Source organism: Poecilia formosa, unplaced genomic scaffold (assembly GCF_000485575.1).
Source record: "Poecilia formosa unplaced genomic scaffold, Poecilia_formosa-5.1.2 Scaffold403, whole genome shotgun sequence".
In the NCBI taxonomy this organism is placed as follows: Eukaryota; Metazoa; Chordata; class Actinopteri; order Cyprinodontiformes; family Poeciliidae; genus Poecilia; species Poecilia formosa.
Genome location: NW_006800342.1, coordinates 410,912 through 427,544, shown reverse-complemented (window position 1 = coordinate 427,544; position 16,633 = coordinate 410,912). Strand labels below are relative to the sequence as shown.

The window sequence follows — 16,633 nt, the reverse complement described above, 5'->3', positions numbered from 1 at the left end:
AATTTTTAATGATTTAAGAGTACAGTTGTAGTCAAGTCTATCCTTCAAAGCAAATATATAAATTTATAAATTATAGTTTTGTCTTAACAAATAAAAAAAGCATTTTAGCTTGAAAAGTTCCTATAAACTCCTCAGTACAAGGAAATGGAAAGAGATCTTTCATGCGATTAGCATGGAGTCTATTAAAAAAAGATGTTCAAGTATTTCAAGTACCAGAAATTAAATAAGCACACTAAAGTCTCCTAAAAGAAGTGCAAAATATAATCACACAAAGCTGCATATTTTTTTTTTTTAGAATTTACCTCAATAAGAAACAATACTGATTAAATTTGCTCCACTGCTGCCTGCCATGATTCTTACTTGTCAATCAAGATTTGATAGATCGTGGCGGTGAGACAAAAATCAAAAATTAATTTCAAAAAGTCGTCCAACATGGACAGAACCTGCTAGTCACAATGTGCAATTTTTTTTTAAGTTTTGATACCTTATTTGTGCCACAATAATATTTATTAGTTCAGTTGTTTTATAATCCAGAAGAACTAGCAAAACAAAACAGGACAAAAAAAAACACACCACTTAACTAGAAAAAAATTCTTGCGTATGTTAGAACACTGAACCATGAAGCAGGAAAATACTCATAAATAGAAATAATCAATAGCAAAAATAGTAAAAATGATCTAGTGGCACGCTCATAATTGGAAGCATAAAGTTACCAGAACCTCATGCTACTAAAATGTTTCACCAGGCAGACGTTTGGCCAAACTTCATTCTTCTGTCCGCTAAGTTAATTGTGCGCTGCACAAAGAGCTCCTCTAACTTTAAAATTACCAACAAAAAAAAAAAAATCACTGCAAAAACAAAACCTGCTGCTGGAAACAGCTGGAACAGGAGTAATGTTACTCAACACCTTTTCAGTAGAAACGAGTCCTTTACTCATCGGACAATAAGGGAGAACTTTCATGTCTATAAACACGTGATGCAGAGGGATTCTCAAACGTGGGCGGCGAGCTTTCCGTGGACACGGAACCGGTAAAGACACGTGTATTCGACGTGACCCCAGTTAGAGAGAACTCTCAGCTCCACGAACCGATACACCTCGTCACTGGGGTTCTGAGCGAGAGCAGGGGAGAGGAAGACAAAAGGAAGAGAGGAGAGGAAGAGAGATTAATAAAGAGTTAGACTGTATTCTGTTACTATGGAAACAGGAACAAGATGTACTGGTAGTACGACGGGTTATTAGGGATGTTGCAGATAGAAAAGTGAAGGAGGGGAACATTTCTTCCAAAAAATCTCAGAAATCAAAAGAGTTTGAAAAATCAAAAGTTTGCTAGAAAACAAACTCGGAAACTTCTGAGTATTAAAAGTAAAACATTTTTTGCAAGTCAAACATTTTCCACTTTTGATGCTCTGAAATTTCCATGTTTCTTTCTAGGAAACTTCTGAGATTAATCTAAAGTTTTTTAAGTTATTTTTCTAGAAAATTTTCGACTTTTCAAACTCAGAAATTTCGAAGTTCTTTTGTACAAAATTTCTGAGATGAATCTCAAAATTTCTGAAACTTTTGGTGAAACTCTTTCTGAATTTCTGAAACTCTTTTTTAGTTTTTTTTTTATTTTAATTTACAATATCTCTAATACATCGCCGTATAACAGAGACCAATTTGAACTTACAGGCAGTTTAAACGTCTGAGTTGACTCTCCGTCTTCATCATAAAAAAACGTCCCGAGCAGCGTTCCTTCTTCTGTGTCATTTTTCAATCCCTGGAAGAGAAAGAAACAGAGGAAAGCTGCTCTTAATGAAGCTCCCTCTACATGCATGTTAACGCAATTAATCACATTCTTTTTTATTTTATTTTTGAAGCATATAAAAGTCCTGAGGCGGAACCTTTGTTTTCGCATGTTTCTGGTAAATCTGACGCACAACTACAAACAACAGCGATGGTTGACAAAGCCACTGGGAGTTCAATTGTACTTTTTTACTGGAAAAAACTATTATGTGCAAGTTGTTTTTCTTTTTTAAATCGAGTTCCACCACAGATAATAATAACAACAACAATAATACAAAATATTAATTATAATAATATGTCTCATACAAGATTAGCAATATGAAGGTCTGGAGCACAGTTAAGGCTCAGTTAGATCTTCTGAAATAGAAATGACATAAACACAGTGCATCACATTTGATTATTATAAAAGTGAGCTCCAATATTTGCCAAGGAATATTTTTTACACTCAGTTTAAATACACTGGAAGACATGAACAAATCTCTACATTTTATATTCGCTAATGAACCAGCTGAAATAATTACAGAAAGTTAGCCATTATTGACATTAGAATCACTATTCATTTTTCCTCTTTTATGTTGCTGTGTTATTGTCATTTTTGTAACCGGCTGACTTGCTGCCTGAAAGGCACGTGGTGCCACAAATGTATTCAAATCGGCTGAAAGGAGTGATTTGTAGAGCAAAACATGTCACTGACACTGCAAGGCAACCAGTCCCACCACAGAGTTTTGTTTGAGCTACCAGGACACACAAAACAAAAAAATAATGTGTGGAGCATCGTAGAACTCACGTAGACTTCAAAGTCTTTCGGTGCCGAGTCGATGTGGCCGGTGGGGGAGTTGTAGCGAGGCAGGTGGTCCAGAGTCACATGACTTATTCTGATGGGGTGAGACAGAGAGATGACCAGGCTGCCTTGGACGCCGTGGAACGCCCAGCACTTCCCAGGGAGCAGCACCGGGTAACCCTGGAGGGACAGCAGGCTTCGTTAGCAAGCCTGCCTGGGAAAACTAACGTTTAGCGACGGAGCAAACAGGATGTCGTACCTGGATGACGGTGCGCGGGCTCTCAGACGGATACCAGAGAGGGAAACCAAAGAGAACGATGCACGCCGAGCGAATGCGATACGTCTCTGAACACCGCGTGCTGACGATGCTGGCACCTTCACACACACACACACACACACAAAAAGACCGGGTTAATGGAAAGAAGAAAAGGTCATTGTGTGTCTTCAATGCACAATTAAAAAGAACAGATATTTTACACACACTAAGAAGAACGTTCAGATTGATATAAACATTTAAATATTTCTGGGGGTTTTTTTATTTGAAAAAACATCAAACCTAAGGAAGCCAAGAAATGTCATATTTGCGTAGTTTGTTTATGTTTTGTTATCAGGAAATAATAACTGTTTTCTTCAGATGATAGAGCTTCTTCCGTTATCGTGATTTAGTTTTTTGATGGTTTTCTGGAGATAATGAGTTATGGTTACACACACATGCCATGACTTACACTTAGAACTCCTCTCAGGTTGTCATGACAGGCAGAATGGAATCAGGCTTAAAACACACATACACACCAATCAACTTATCTCAACAAAGCGACCTGGAAGTGAACTTATCTAGAAAACCATCATCAAATTAGTTTGTTATCTGGAGAAAACCATCGGGGGAAAGTATCTGTGGTCTCGGCTTCCCTACCAAACGAAGCAGGCTTGGTAGATTTTTAAACACAAACATCATGCAGGAGATTTTAAACCTCTGACCTTGAGTCTCGAGAGCAAAGTCAGGCATTTTGTCCGCCTCTGGACGTCTACACCCTGTGCAGTCCATTTTGACCTCCAGCTTGTTTGTTTCCTGTTCCTGATTGAAGAACAGAGCCAACAGTAAGAAACACACACATTTAGGAGTTCACACTTCCATGACGATGTCCAGACTGGCTACCTTGATGCGGTCAATGAGCCACTTCTCCATGGCCAGCTGGAGCTCTGGTGTGAGCTGGTTGTGGGCGGAGTCTGGAGGCGGCGTTGCCTGCATGGAGGACAGCTCCTGGGACAACTACAGCAACAGAGAGGGGCCATAGTGAAACCGGAACAAAGTGCTGGGGGAGGGAGGAAACGTCTCCGCCAGTCAGACACGTTTCCGTGGGTTACCTTGGCGTTCTGGGTCTCAAGAGTTTGGATCTTGAGGCTGAGGCTGGCGGCAGTGGAGCGGCTGTCCATCTGATGATTTTCCATCTGCTTCCCCAGACCAGAAACCTCCTGCTGCAGGAGGCGGCGGATGTCAGAGTCCGCCTCGATCTTCGCCTTCAGGAAATCCATGTCCAGCTGATGTTTCTCCTTCAGCTGCGGAAGAAAGATACAGAGAAGCTGGTGGGTGTGGATACAGCAGCTCCTTACGGACAGGCTATTTATCAAAATAATCACACACTCATTCTGCACATTGTGTACAGACTGACTATGAGAAAGTATTTGCCCTCCACTCCCAACCCCACTCCCAGATTTCTTCTGTTTTGGCTTATTTAATTACTCTCACGATTCAGATTCTCAGAGACTTTTTAGTATCAAACTAAGATAAACACAAAAAGCAGTTTTCCAATAATGATTTTATGTACTTGGAGAAAAAATGTTATTCTAAACAGACACATCGTGTCCCACTCTGAAAAAAAAAAAAAGAAATCTGAGCAGATCTGAAATTTATCCATCAAAAAAAAAAAAGAAACAAGTGCTATGTAAATAAAAAGTATAATTATTATTATTATTAAATCCCAGTGATATCAGAAAATTAAAGTGATGAGGTTAAAAATGTTAGACATAAGAGCTATTAAATATATTTTTGTCAATGTATAATCAAAGTTATTAAAAATAAAGCACGCTAGTTTTTAAACCTGCAGCCACAAATAAAAGAATCCAACAAAAAATATATAATTTCTGCAGTTTCACATCTCAGGCACCAGAGGTCACTGTAGGCGAAGCTGAGCCAAGTTTAACTGAACCTCATTTTCTTTTAAGAATCTTAAATAACAGAAACGTCTCATTAAAGGACATAAAAAAATATATATAATAAAACAGAACACTGGATTTGGTTCAGCCAACTGAGAACAAATTCACTGTTTTCCAGCCAGTTTGTTGATACATAAATATAAAGGCAATGCTTTCAAATTAAAATCTAAATTTGTTGATGGGTTAAAATTACGTAATTTTGCTTCCGTTATCATTGTGCCTCTGAGGTGAATGGATTCATTTAGTTGTTTTTTATTTTAAAATTTCTCCAACAAAACATACAAAAATCACTTTTGTATGCCATTTATATGCTAAAATGCAATAATGACATTTTCTCTTTTTGTCAAGTGATATCTGGCAGCTGAAGAGAAAATGTGTGAAGGTTGTTCTGATTTTGATTTTTATTTGCATTGTATTAATTGATCACCATAGATGCTGCCATGACAGCTGGATAAATGTACCAAAAAAAAAAAGAGGAACAAACACAAAAGTAAACCAACCTGACAGAGAAGCTGTTCCTGTTTCAGCTGAAGTGCCACCTGGGACAGAAAAACACAAACAGATTTAATAAAAATCTGTTTCTGGATCAGGGATCAGGCCTCGAATCCATTCTAACCAACTTATTTTATTTATTGTTCAATACCATTTGCAATAACTAAATATTACAAATGTTAAATTTATCTCTAGTTTTTTGTCTATTGATGCATTTCCTTTGTCTTACCAGAAAATCTTGCATCTTTGCTTGTACAGCAGCAGAAACGACGTCTGGATCCTGGATGGAAGAAAAATATACTTTTAATAATCAACTCGAAGGTGAAAAGAAAACATCACAGCTGTGAGCAAAGCTAACACACACACGGCATCTCTTAAAACAAGCAGGCTGTAAATAAATGTTCACAGCTCTTCATGCTCTCACTACATACTAAAACCATGTTTTGACTGTGGACACGATGCCCTTTCTACAAAGTACGTTGTTATGTGACAGCAAACACAAACCTTCAGAAAGTTTGTTTTTTTTCACGTCAGTCTAAATGTGCGTTGGAGTATTTAGCTAAAACTGGTTTTCACTTTAAAACTCTGCAGAGACCAGGCCTGCATGTGACTCGTGAAGTAAAATGCAGCTTTTGAATTTACTCAGATTAACTTTTGTCTGATATCAGAATTTGTTTGAGGACCTGAAATATTTCTGTTTTACAAAGTATCAAAAAACTAGGGATGCACGGATCCACTTTTTTCGCTTCCGATACCAATATCTGAAGTTTAGTATCGTACGATACCGATCTGATACGGAAACACAGCTGAACTGGATTAAAACGTTTCTTTTCTTTTTAAACACAGGCATACATGTACCGAATTACAAATTTATTTGATAACTCTGCACCAGTAAAGAACACAGCTAATTACACAAATACCGTCACAAGCTTGTTGTGAAAAACAACTTTAATTTGTTGAGTCGAACAACCAATGTAAAATAAATAATGACAAAAACCACATGCTGACTACTTTGACCAAACACGCACAAATAAACTGCAACACACTTTATTTCAAATGTTTCACAAAGTGCAATTAGGAATTCGAAATGTAAAATAAATAATAAAGCATGACGTCACTCAAAGGACAGAACTAGAATGAATAGATCGACTCTTATGGATCAGCCACATTGTCACAGATACCCAATCTACAATTTATTTCAATAACAATATTGATAGAGATATCAATATCGGATCGGTGCATCTCTAGTGAGAACAGAACGAATCTGTAAGAGGGAAGAATAGTTTTTCCCAGCAGTGCACCATGGAAACCAGCTTATGCAGCACAGACACACAGAGAGAAGCACACAAGCTGTAGCCGAGTCCTACCACCACAGTTGTGTGGAAGGTGCTGGGTCGAATCTCGGGTTGTGTGCGAACGACGAAAGAGGTGAGAAAAGGAAGAAGCAACCAAATACCTGGAGAAAAAAAAAAAAGAGGGAAAAACAACGCTTCAGATAAAGCAGTCAGAAACACACAGTAACTACAGCGTCATTGAACTGGTGCGTGACACGTTGGGTCACTGTGGGGTGGAACATGAAACACGGCTGCTTTGAGTCAGACCCTGCCACCTCGTCTGATTTCCTGGGGAAAACCCTGCTCTCGATCAGTTTATGCCCTTCACACGACAGCGGCTCTAGCAGCGCTGCAAAAGGGCGTGTCCTGCTTTCGCTAAAAAGAAACGTGATCTGCAGAGATCTCCACAGATCTGCTAGATTAATGCTTGTGTCTTTAACACGAGGCTAAAACATCAACCAGACAACCAAGCAGGCTCAGATATGTTGAATGTTGGCGTAACTTACACAGAAGTATGATGAGGAGCAGGAGGGCCAGCAGGAGAGCCTTCTTCGTCCGGTCCCTGACTGAATCGGTAGATGTAAGAGAGAGAACTCATGTTTTACTTACAGAGATATTTTTATAAGCTAGAAAAATCACAAGAAGCAATTTTTACATAAATATCAGCATGTGAAAGCAGCTTATGATCCACAGGCAGATGTTAAAAAGTAATAAAGTAATAAAAATACTGGCGTTGTCTAGGTATGCACCATTCATCAGCAAAAATATCGTTATTGTCCGATGTTATTGTTAGTCACTTTTTTAATGTATCAGTCCGATATCGACAACTGATGTTTATTTCTAGATTTTAAGGTGTACAAATTTAGAAAGCAATTAATTGCTTTTTTTATTTTATGAACACCAAAGTATTTTGGTATTTTACATATCAAGTCGGAACCTTTGTTGTCTGTTTCTAGTACACCCATAAATCTCATGCGCAAGCTGTGTCCCCAAACAAAGCAACAGGTGACAAACCTGCTTCTCTTCTCTTGGCAAACTTAGCAGTTTTGCAAAATACCGATATGGTCAAAAAAAAAAAACCCTACCTCCTACTCTATCTACCATAGCGCCAAAACTTTTTAGCAAAAAAAAACATTTCAAAATTACGTGTTTCCATTAAGCTAATTTATTTTCGAAATGTGAAATTGCTCAGTTGTATGGTCAGTGGAAACACATCTAAAGATGACGAACCTGAAGATGTGAGATGAAGCACTTTTCTGTGAGCATGAGCAGCCATCACTGAGGCTGAATCTGTTGCAGAGTAGAGACAAAGACTTTCATTAGGGTTCTACAGAAACACGCACACACAGATATAAAACACAAAGTAGTTCTCACTCATTAGATTAGAAAAGGCACCACTGATCCTGCTCCTGTATCCTGGACTGGGAGCTGCACCACTATTGCCAGGCGGGGATCTGGTTGTGCTGGGAGCAGGTGAAGGCTTCCTGTAGGGGCCCTCGGCAGACGAGTACCCTGAGCTGTCGACGCCACTTTGACTCTGCTCCTTGATTTTGGATCTGGGCGGCAGCCTGGCGCCGCAGTGGCCAGGAGAAGAGCTCCTCTCCGGGGTCATCGAGTAGCATTGCTTGGACGTGTGGTTCTGAGGAGGTGATGGAGTCAGAGCCGGCCGAGGGGTCGGCGCGGTGGGGGCGAAGGTGACGCTCCTCAGGGGCGATAGGGTGGGAGCGCTCCCTGCCGTCAGACCTGGAAGGGAACAGAGAGCTGCGTGTCAGATTGTCCCACTCCCACATGGATGGTGCTTCCTCAGTGTGACGGACGACAGGACATTTAATTAGCTGTCTAATTATTATTGCTTTGTTAAATTAGTAATTATTTAGCGTTGCTGTTTTGAAAAGAGCTCTACAACAGAGATCTGACTAAATGTTCAGGAGTCACAGAGTCTACTGGCCTGGCTCAGGGACCGGAGTTTCTGGGCTGGCAGAACTGCAGTTGCTGCTGGTGCGGGAAGCCGACCTCCGACCTCCGGACTTCTTCTTGAAAACCCTGGAGGACAAATGGCCGTCAGAGAACAATCACACATGGGACTAGAGTTGGATTTCCAAGCCAGAATCCATGCTTAGCACACAAATACTGGAGATACTTGCTTGACAGGGTTTTCTCTGTAGGATATGTTGGTCACACTGCTGGAGTCGGACTCCTCATCTGAATGGTAGTAGCCACCAGACACCAGGCGAGAACTCCTACGAGCCATGACTGAAGAGATATGATGAAGAAATCATAGGATTAAGAAAGCTAGTTTTACTAGCGATACTCAATATATCGGCACCAACATCGGTATTGGCTGAAATTAGTCAGTTTTAACGTATCGGTTTCAGTTTGATAAATGAAATGGGGTCGATATTAGGAACTGCTAATATCTTTTATTGCCATTAATTTCTAGACGGGAAAAGGAAAAGGTTCGTCATGACATATTTGTTTGGTCATGTGACAGTAACGCTGATGTAGCAAAGGATTGTGGGAAGCAATGGTGAAGCCAGCAGACTGCCTGTTTCTTTTCAAGATGTCAGAAGGGTAGTAATATATATAAGACTGGTAAATATCAGTTAAAGACAATATACAACGAGTGGGAGATATAGACTTAGAATTTTATTGCGATATTTTGAGGAACTATCATGATAACGATAAAGATTATGTAAAAAAAAAAACCTACGTATTACTTATTTTTCAGGTGACTGCATGGCTCAGCATTCATAGCGCCACAAACACAAACATTGTTCTTAAAAAAAAATCCCATTTGAAACAGGCGTCTTCTGGACGGCACTTACTTAAAAATAGTGTGGTTTGTATCACTAAACTTTACACAGTAACTACATTTAATCATATCTTCAAATTTACTGATATTTACTGATCCTTCCGTTGAACAATGGAGAAATTAGTAAAAAATATATTTTTACTCTCACCGCTTTTTTTTTTTTTTTATTTACCATCAATAACTGAAATTTATTTTAACAACAAATCCATGCTCACAGGAAAGACATGCAGACTCTCCACATCCCAGCTGGGAATAATTTAATAATTTATAATAATAATATTTCATTCACACAGCCATAATAATAGCAGTGGATACAACCGTAGGAGCAGCAACACACTGTGGTAGCACAGCAGCAGTGAAACATAACAAAGCAGCAGCGGTGGTGGTAGCCATGCCAACAGTTAAGTCTCTAAAAGGCGCTTTTGCAGTTAATCTTGGGCACATGTTATCCAACTAATACTGCACACTCCCTGGGGTTACACAGCAGGAGAACATAAGTGCAGCTCTACAGGACATACAAACAATTGTTCCTGCGATCTGATGCAAACAAAAACACACACGTACCACCTGCAGACCTCAACAGAGCTGGTGAACTTAAAGGAAAATACCTTACTGTTCAATCAAAGAAGACTGATAGAAGGAGGGAGCAACCTGGTCCCAGCTGCTTTGTTAGCTTGTGGTCACACTTGCAGGATAAGCTCAAACATCATTACCTGCCAGTAACACAAGGCATCCCAACGATGATGCAACAGCAACTTTAAGCTGTGCAGTCCGATTGGTTAAAGATGTGTTCTCACAGTGAAGATAAGCAGAGTAAACTGCTCACAGCTTTACACCTGACTGTGCCAACGCTCTGGAGAGCTCTATGCTAAAACGACACACCTGATATGTTGACTTTACTGTCTTTGGAACTGAGAGGAATAATCTAGAGTCAGCATACAGCTTCAGTATCACAGATAAAAACTACAGATCAGGCCTGAAATCTGGGGGTAGTGATGGACTCTGACCTGAACCTTCAGAGTCACATAAAGACAGTCACAAAGTCGGTCTTCTGTCACCTGAAGAACATCTCCAAGATTAAAGGTCTAATGTCACAGCAAGATCTAGAAAAACTCATCCATGTGTTTATCTCTAGTCACATTGATTACTGGAATAGTTTCTTCATAGGTCTGCCTAAGAAGTTAATCAGACAGCTGGATCTGCAATGTTCTGCAGATCCAGAACATCGCTGCTTGTGTTCACATCATCTCAGTCCCTACACTGGCTCCCTGTAGCTCAGAGGATAGACTCTAAAATACTGTTGTTAGTTTATAAATCACTGAATGGCTTGGAACAAAAATACGTCATAGAGCTGTTGTCCTTGTGTAACCTCCCTCTGGTTCTAGTCTCTGCTTACCCGGAGACAGAACCAAACACGCAGAAGCAGCAGTCTGTCTTCATGCACCACAAATCTGAAACAAACTTCCAGAAAACTGCAAAAAAGCCGAAACACTGAGTTCCTTCAAAGCAAGGTCAAAACCCCATCTGTTTAAAGTTATTTTTTTTGTCAATATTAACTGGAACATTGAAAAATTCTCGTCTTTATTCCAATATTTGACTATGATGATTTTAGATTATGGCATTTGAGAAAATGTGATATTCTATGTTCATAATTGTTATGTTTTTAATCAGGCAAAGCAATTTGAACTGCATGTGTTGCTGAAATGTGCTGAACAAATAAATACTTCCACTCCACAAAATTGTGCTACTTTGAGTTTGTGCATCACATAAAATTCAAAAAACATTGAAGTTTGTGGCTATAAAATGAGAAAAAGCAAAAGGAGAATGAACCTTAATGCAAGCTCTATTAGTGGAAACACATTAGCATGCTAAGAAGAGCTAAAGTTGTAACTACAGGCTTCCAGAGTGGTGGGTGTCATTATGGCCATATATTAATAGACCCATAAACTGACCAGTCTCATTTGAGCAGAGTTACTCATAACTTAGTAATTCAAACAGGTGAAGACTTAGAAAGAGCCCGGTTCTAATCATCAGTCCATCTTCTCGACAGGGTGTTACCCAGCAGAGAGACAGCCAACGCTCAACTCACGAGAACAAAACCGAGATGTCAAACTTTCAGCAGAGAAAGAAACTTGTATCGTCTTAAATTCTTACCCTGGTCAAAGTTAGCAGGAATCCTTAAGTCATTAACGTGGGTTTGAATGTGCAGCCGAGCGTAACTACAACACTGACTAAAAAAGAGCGGCAGATGATGACAGAAGGGGAAGCTGTGGCAGTCCCGACCCAACAGACAGGAAGTCTGTATGACAGCACGCATGCACACAGAAAACACTGTCGTCCAAACATTTCATATTGACTAATTAGCATTAGTAGGGAAATGAGACACAAACGTTTTTTCCAAAGATATCTTGTCTGGCATAAAGGCTCAACATTACCTTCTGTCTGTTTACCAGCTGCCGCTGGGTTAAAGCAAAAAAGGTAAACCAGGAAGAGGTGATGTTTATGCAAGCAGACAGTAATAGCATCATCATGCTAACTGTGCCTTCCAGTGCAGTGGAAACAGGCCTTTCTCTGTTTACAATAAATAACAAGACAGTGTGTGTTTCTCTTCTGAACCATGTCACACACACACACACACAGGCGTGACTCCACACTGTGGAATACATCTTCACACTGAAGAATAAAGGTCAGAACTGCTACAGTAACACTAAACAACACAGAGGCAGAGTTTAGGGATTAGATATTAATAGTTTTTTCCTCTCTCATGATAACCACCAGGCTTCTCGTGCAATGCATTCATTTGCATGGAAGCCTCCATTGTTTATATCTTATCAGATTTTCAACAGAGGCAACAGAAGAAGGTCATTCTGATATGATGGACAGTAAACTACAGGTGGGTAAAAAAAAATACCGATTCATCAAGGCGTTGTACATTCATTTTTCTCCAACTGAACATCTTTTCAGGATGAGAGTGGGTCAGAATGGCAATGTTGATCAAATGTGCTTTAAAATTATGATGCAAAAGTGAATTATCTCAGCTTCCACAAGAAAAGGAGAATTATTTACATTTTCATTACTTACTGAGGTGCTAAAAGCCTGTACTTAAGAGTAGAACTATATCAACATATTTTTACTCAAATAAAAGTAAAAAGTAGCCATCCAAGAAGTTACTCTGTTATAAAAAAGTATTTGATGAAAAGGCTACTCAACTGATCAAAAAAAAAGAGATGCAAAATGATGCCATTTCTAGTTGAAGCATATTTTTGAAACCATAGCACTGATCCTATCTGACAAAAGAGATAAAACTGTTTCAAAATATTTGGACTCCACAGCAACAGCAAAGAGAAGAAAAACCATTTAAGCATTTCCTTTTCTTAATGCATCTGAAAGTGAACTGAGGGACCAGTTTGCACTGTAATTCATGGACATGCCAACTCCCTCCCCGGTCAGCGTGACCTGATACCTCAGCACAAAGCTTAATTATCTTCTTTAAAAGCTGCATTTTGCAAAGCTAGACTAAACACAACAAATTACCGTTCTTTCTCAAATTGTTGGACAGTCGTATTTGTAATGAAAAGACGAGACGGGGTTCCATGCCTCGTACAGAACTGCCTGTGCAGACGTGTGAAAATGTGAAGAGAAAAAAGTGTCAGGAAGATGAAAACATTCCCCTGGGGGAAAAAAGAAATCTGATTTAAGTTCTACCAGGGATCATGTGCAAAAACAGACAAAAGGGGACTTTATCCAGAATGAGCAGCATAGTCTTTTCACACAAATACATGTGAAGACAGGGTGACATTACTGCTTTTCTGGCACAGATAATCCATACTCCCTTTTCCAGATTTTGGACTGTTGGAACTAAGCCTGTCACAATAAGAAATTAAGCAATTAATCATGATAATGTGTTATATAGACTCTTAGACTTCATGTATGATGAGAGAACAACTGTTCAACTGGGCTTTGTAAGTTTTGTACTATGTGTTGAATAAAAGGACAAAACTTGTGTAATTCCCATTTTTGAACTGTCCTGTTGATATTACAGCCTCTCCAACTCTACATCAAACCAAAAACACATTGAAATACCCAAGAAGATATTCAGCACCAATTGGAATGAAGGTGGTTCAACAGGCAACCGACTGCGTACCTACACCCGGCACTTTGTGGTTGTAACATCCCAAATGTGGATAGTTTTTCAAGGCACCAGGAGCACAAAAAGGTTGGGTACAAAATCTCCCTTCGAAGAAGTAAATCAGAAGCCAAAAAAAGTGCCTGATTAAAAGTCAAAAGACAGCACAACAAAAGTCAAAGGCCTTGTGAAGATGCTGGCGCAAGTGGTGCCACTGGGCTGAAAGGCCAGTCAGCGAAGAGGAACAATTTCTCCAAAACTAACTTAAAATGACAGACTGCAGTTTCACAAATTTACAAAGGAACAAAGACCTTTGTTCTTGAAGATATGTCCTGTGGTCTGATGAAACTAAAGTGGAACTGTTTGGACATAATGACTATCAAAACATTTGGAGGAAAAAAAACAACAACTAAAAAGCAGGATGCTTGTACCCAATCAAAACCATCCCAAGACTGGGGAAGAGCTGGTGCACTTCATAAAATAGATGGCATCACAAGGGAAGAACATTAAAGGACAATATTGAAGCTACCTCTAAAGACACCAGTCAGGAAGTTAAAATGAATGAATTGTCCAAATGGATAATGGCCCATAGCATACAGTCAAAGTGGTTCCAAAGTGTCTTAAGGACAACAAAGTCATTGTTTTGGGGTTGTCTTGATCTAAATTGAATTTGTGGGCTGATCTGCCAAGGCATGTGAGAGCAAAACGACCTACAGACCTGACTGAGTTCCACTAGATCTGTCTGGAGGAATGGAGCAGAACTCCAACAAACTATTGTTATAAGCTGATGGTAGGAAACCCAAATCATTTGATCGAAGGCATGCAGTTCAAAGGCAACACTACTGAATACTCAGGAAATTTATATAAACTTCTGGTTTTAAAGACATTAATCAATAACTCTCTGACATATTAATTCCCTCATTATTGTGATATTTAGCAAATAGAAATAATTTTGGTAATTACAAGAGATTTAACTTCAAACAGTGAGAGGGAAAAAAAGCGGACATATCTTTTTATATGGTGTATTTAAACTTCTGGTTTCTCTCCTCAAATAAGATTAGCAGCAAACCAAGCGTCTAATGAGATAATGAAATTGATTTTCTCTCTCAGGACATTACGCTCCTTATTTTGGTCTCAACATTTGTCTGTGAAAAAAAAAAAAGTAAAACAAAGTAACAACCACAAAAAGAGCAATACATTTATAAACCACTGGCCCAAATGAGGAATTAGGTGAGAAGGCACAGGGCAATTTGCACATAAAGAGTAACATTTTAAACTTAGCAGCAGGCAGAGTGAGGCGTTTCTGCTGGGTCTGAGAGCCCAACTATTGACACTGGCAAAACACGAACACGGAAAAATGGCATGAGAGAGAGAGGTGAAAAAAAGAGTGAGAACCAGACGGTTAAAAAGCTAGATGAAAAATGAAAAAAAAGAAGAAATTGGTCACAAAAAAAGATGGGTGGATAAAATGACGAAAAAAAAAGGTTAAGATGAAAGAGGGATGTAGACGAGAACTTTTCAGTGGAAAAGAAACAAAACCACAGCAGGCGAGTGAATGAAGGGTAACACTGCCAGCCAGAAAAACGGCCAGAGAACGTTTAGGTTTAATTTGAATGGAAAAAGAAGTGGCGGGGGGAAAGGGAAAACATCTTGGAAGAATGTGACTACAGTTGGAAGGGGCAAACTTAGAATGGAATGCAGTGAATTGGTTTTAATCAGGGCCAAACTGGCTGGTAAATAGCGGAGGATGTGGCTAACACTGCTGGGAGAATGCCAGTGAAATGTGACTCAAACACAAAGAAGTTAAGTCGTCTCCTCGGTTACCCTGAAAGCAGCGTAGAAGGTACAGAAGCACTTGGATCTGGTTGCTACCTAATAAATTCTGTTTACATCAGTGCCGTCCAGATGTTTCCTTTGCATTCTCTCACTTTCTATAGTTGCTTTCTGGTTTTGTCTGTGGCACTGGGTAGTTTTCTTTGTTCTGGTTTACAATAAGCAGCAGATGGGCTAATCAGTGAAACCAGCACTGAAGCTTTAACTCTCATACGTCACCTGAAAAACACATGAAAACTCTTTGATCTTAACCATTTCATTGTAGCTCTGGTATTTGTTTAGGGTAGTTCCCCTCATGGAAGGATAACCTCATAGGTCACTGTGGAAGATCCAAAGAGGCTCCTAGAACCAAGTTGTATAAAGATATAATAACAGTAGTTTTTCAGATTTTTTTTAATGGGATAATTGCACTATAACCACCCATCCATCCATTTCCTATACACCCTTGTCCCTTGGTGGGGTCAGTAGGGCTGCTGGTGCCCATCTCCAGCTAATGTTTCGGACGAGAGGCGGGGTTCACCCTGGACAGGTTGCCGGTCTGTCGCAGGGCAACACAAAGACAGACAGGACAAACAACCATGCGCGCACACACACACACACACGAAGAACATGCATTTCAATCGAACCCAGAACCTGTCTGCTGAAAGGCAACAGTGCTACCAACTGTGCCACTGTGCAGCCCGCTATAACAACCATTACTATTATTTTGGTCCTTTTGTGTTGTTAGGTCGTAAACCTAATAACCGAATCAGAATCAGCTTTATGAGCCGAATATTATGTGCATCATAAAGCTTGTCATGTGGAAAAAGTACAAGGCACTCATCATCATACCTAGTAATTTAATAATAATTTAATTCAAAGAGGAGTCCATGTATCGTCTAAAAACCATGACAATATCGTGGACATACATTGTTTAATTTTGAAATTCATCTTGATGTGTTTTCAAATGTGGCTATATTTAACATTTGATATTAAAGATTGAAAGTCTTGTGAATCTGCATCATCATTTTGTCGTTTTTCACCTCTTTGTGTTTATTTCTGATTTTCCGTCTCATGATCCTTACTCTGTGGCTCTTTTTGGGAATGAATGAATAATTGTGCTTCTAAATTGGAAACCAAACATATCTGAGACCTTGGAGCCGTGCCTGGTAATAAGGAATGCATTCAAACCATTTGTGCTCCAGTGAGGCACAGCTGTTTTTTTGCTGTAGTCAGAGTGGATCTAAATCGGTGCAGTGGCGTTCTGCACCAAGTT

At 39.5% G+C, this 16,633-nt stretch overlaps 1 protein-coding gene across 1 annotated transcript; it reads right to left on the bottom strand.

Annotated features, from left to right (window-relative positions):
• Positions 1 to 908: 908 nt before the first annotated feature.
• On the bottom strand, positions 909 to 12,983 carry LOC103154844 (uncharacterized). The gene is made up of 16 exons (XM_016663077.1): positions 12,954 to 12,983; positions 8,752 to 8,860; positions 8,556 to 8,650; positions 7,982 to 8,350; positions 7,838 to 7,897; positions 7,114 to 7,173; positions 6,641 to 6,729; positions 5,503 to 5,553; positions 5,282 to 5,320; positions 3,933 to 4,124; positions 3,724 to 3,837; positions 3,546 to 3,642; positions 2,827 to 2,942; positions 2,574 to 2,747; positions 1,671 to 1,760; positions 909 to 1,110 (listed from the first exon to the last, which is right to left on the bottom strand). The coding sequence occupies exons 2-16, from the start codon at positions 8,856 to 8,858 to the stop codon at positions 991 to 993; spliced, it is 1,773 nt and encodes a 590-aa protein (XP_016518563.1). The 5' UTR covers positions 8,859 to 8,860; positions 12,954 to 12,983; the 3' UTR covers positions 909 to 990.
• Positions 12,984 to 16,633: the final 3,650 nt, after the last annotated feature.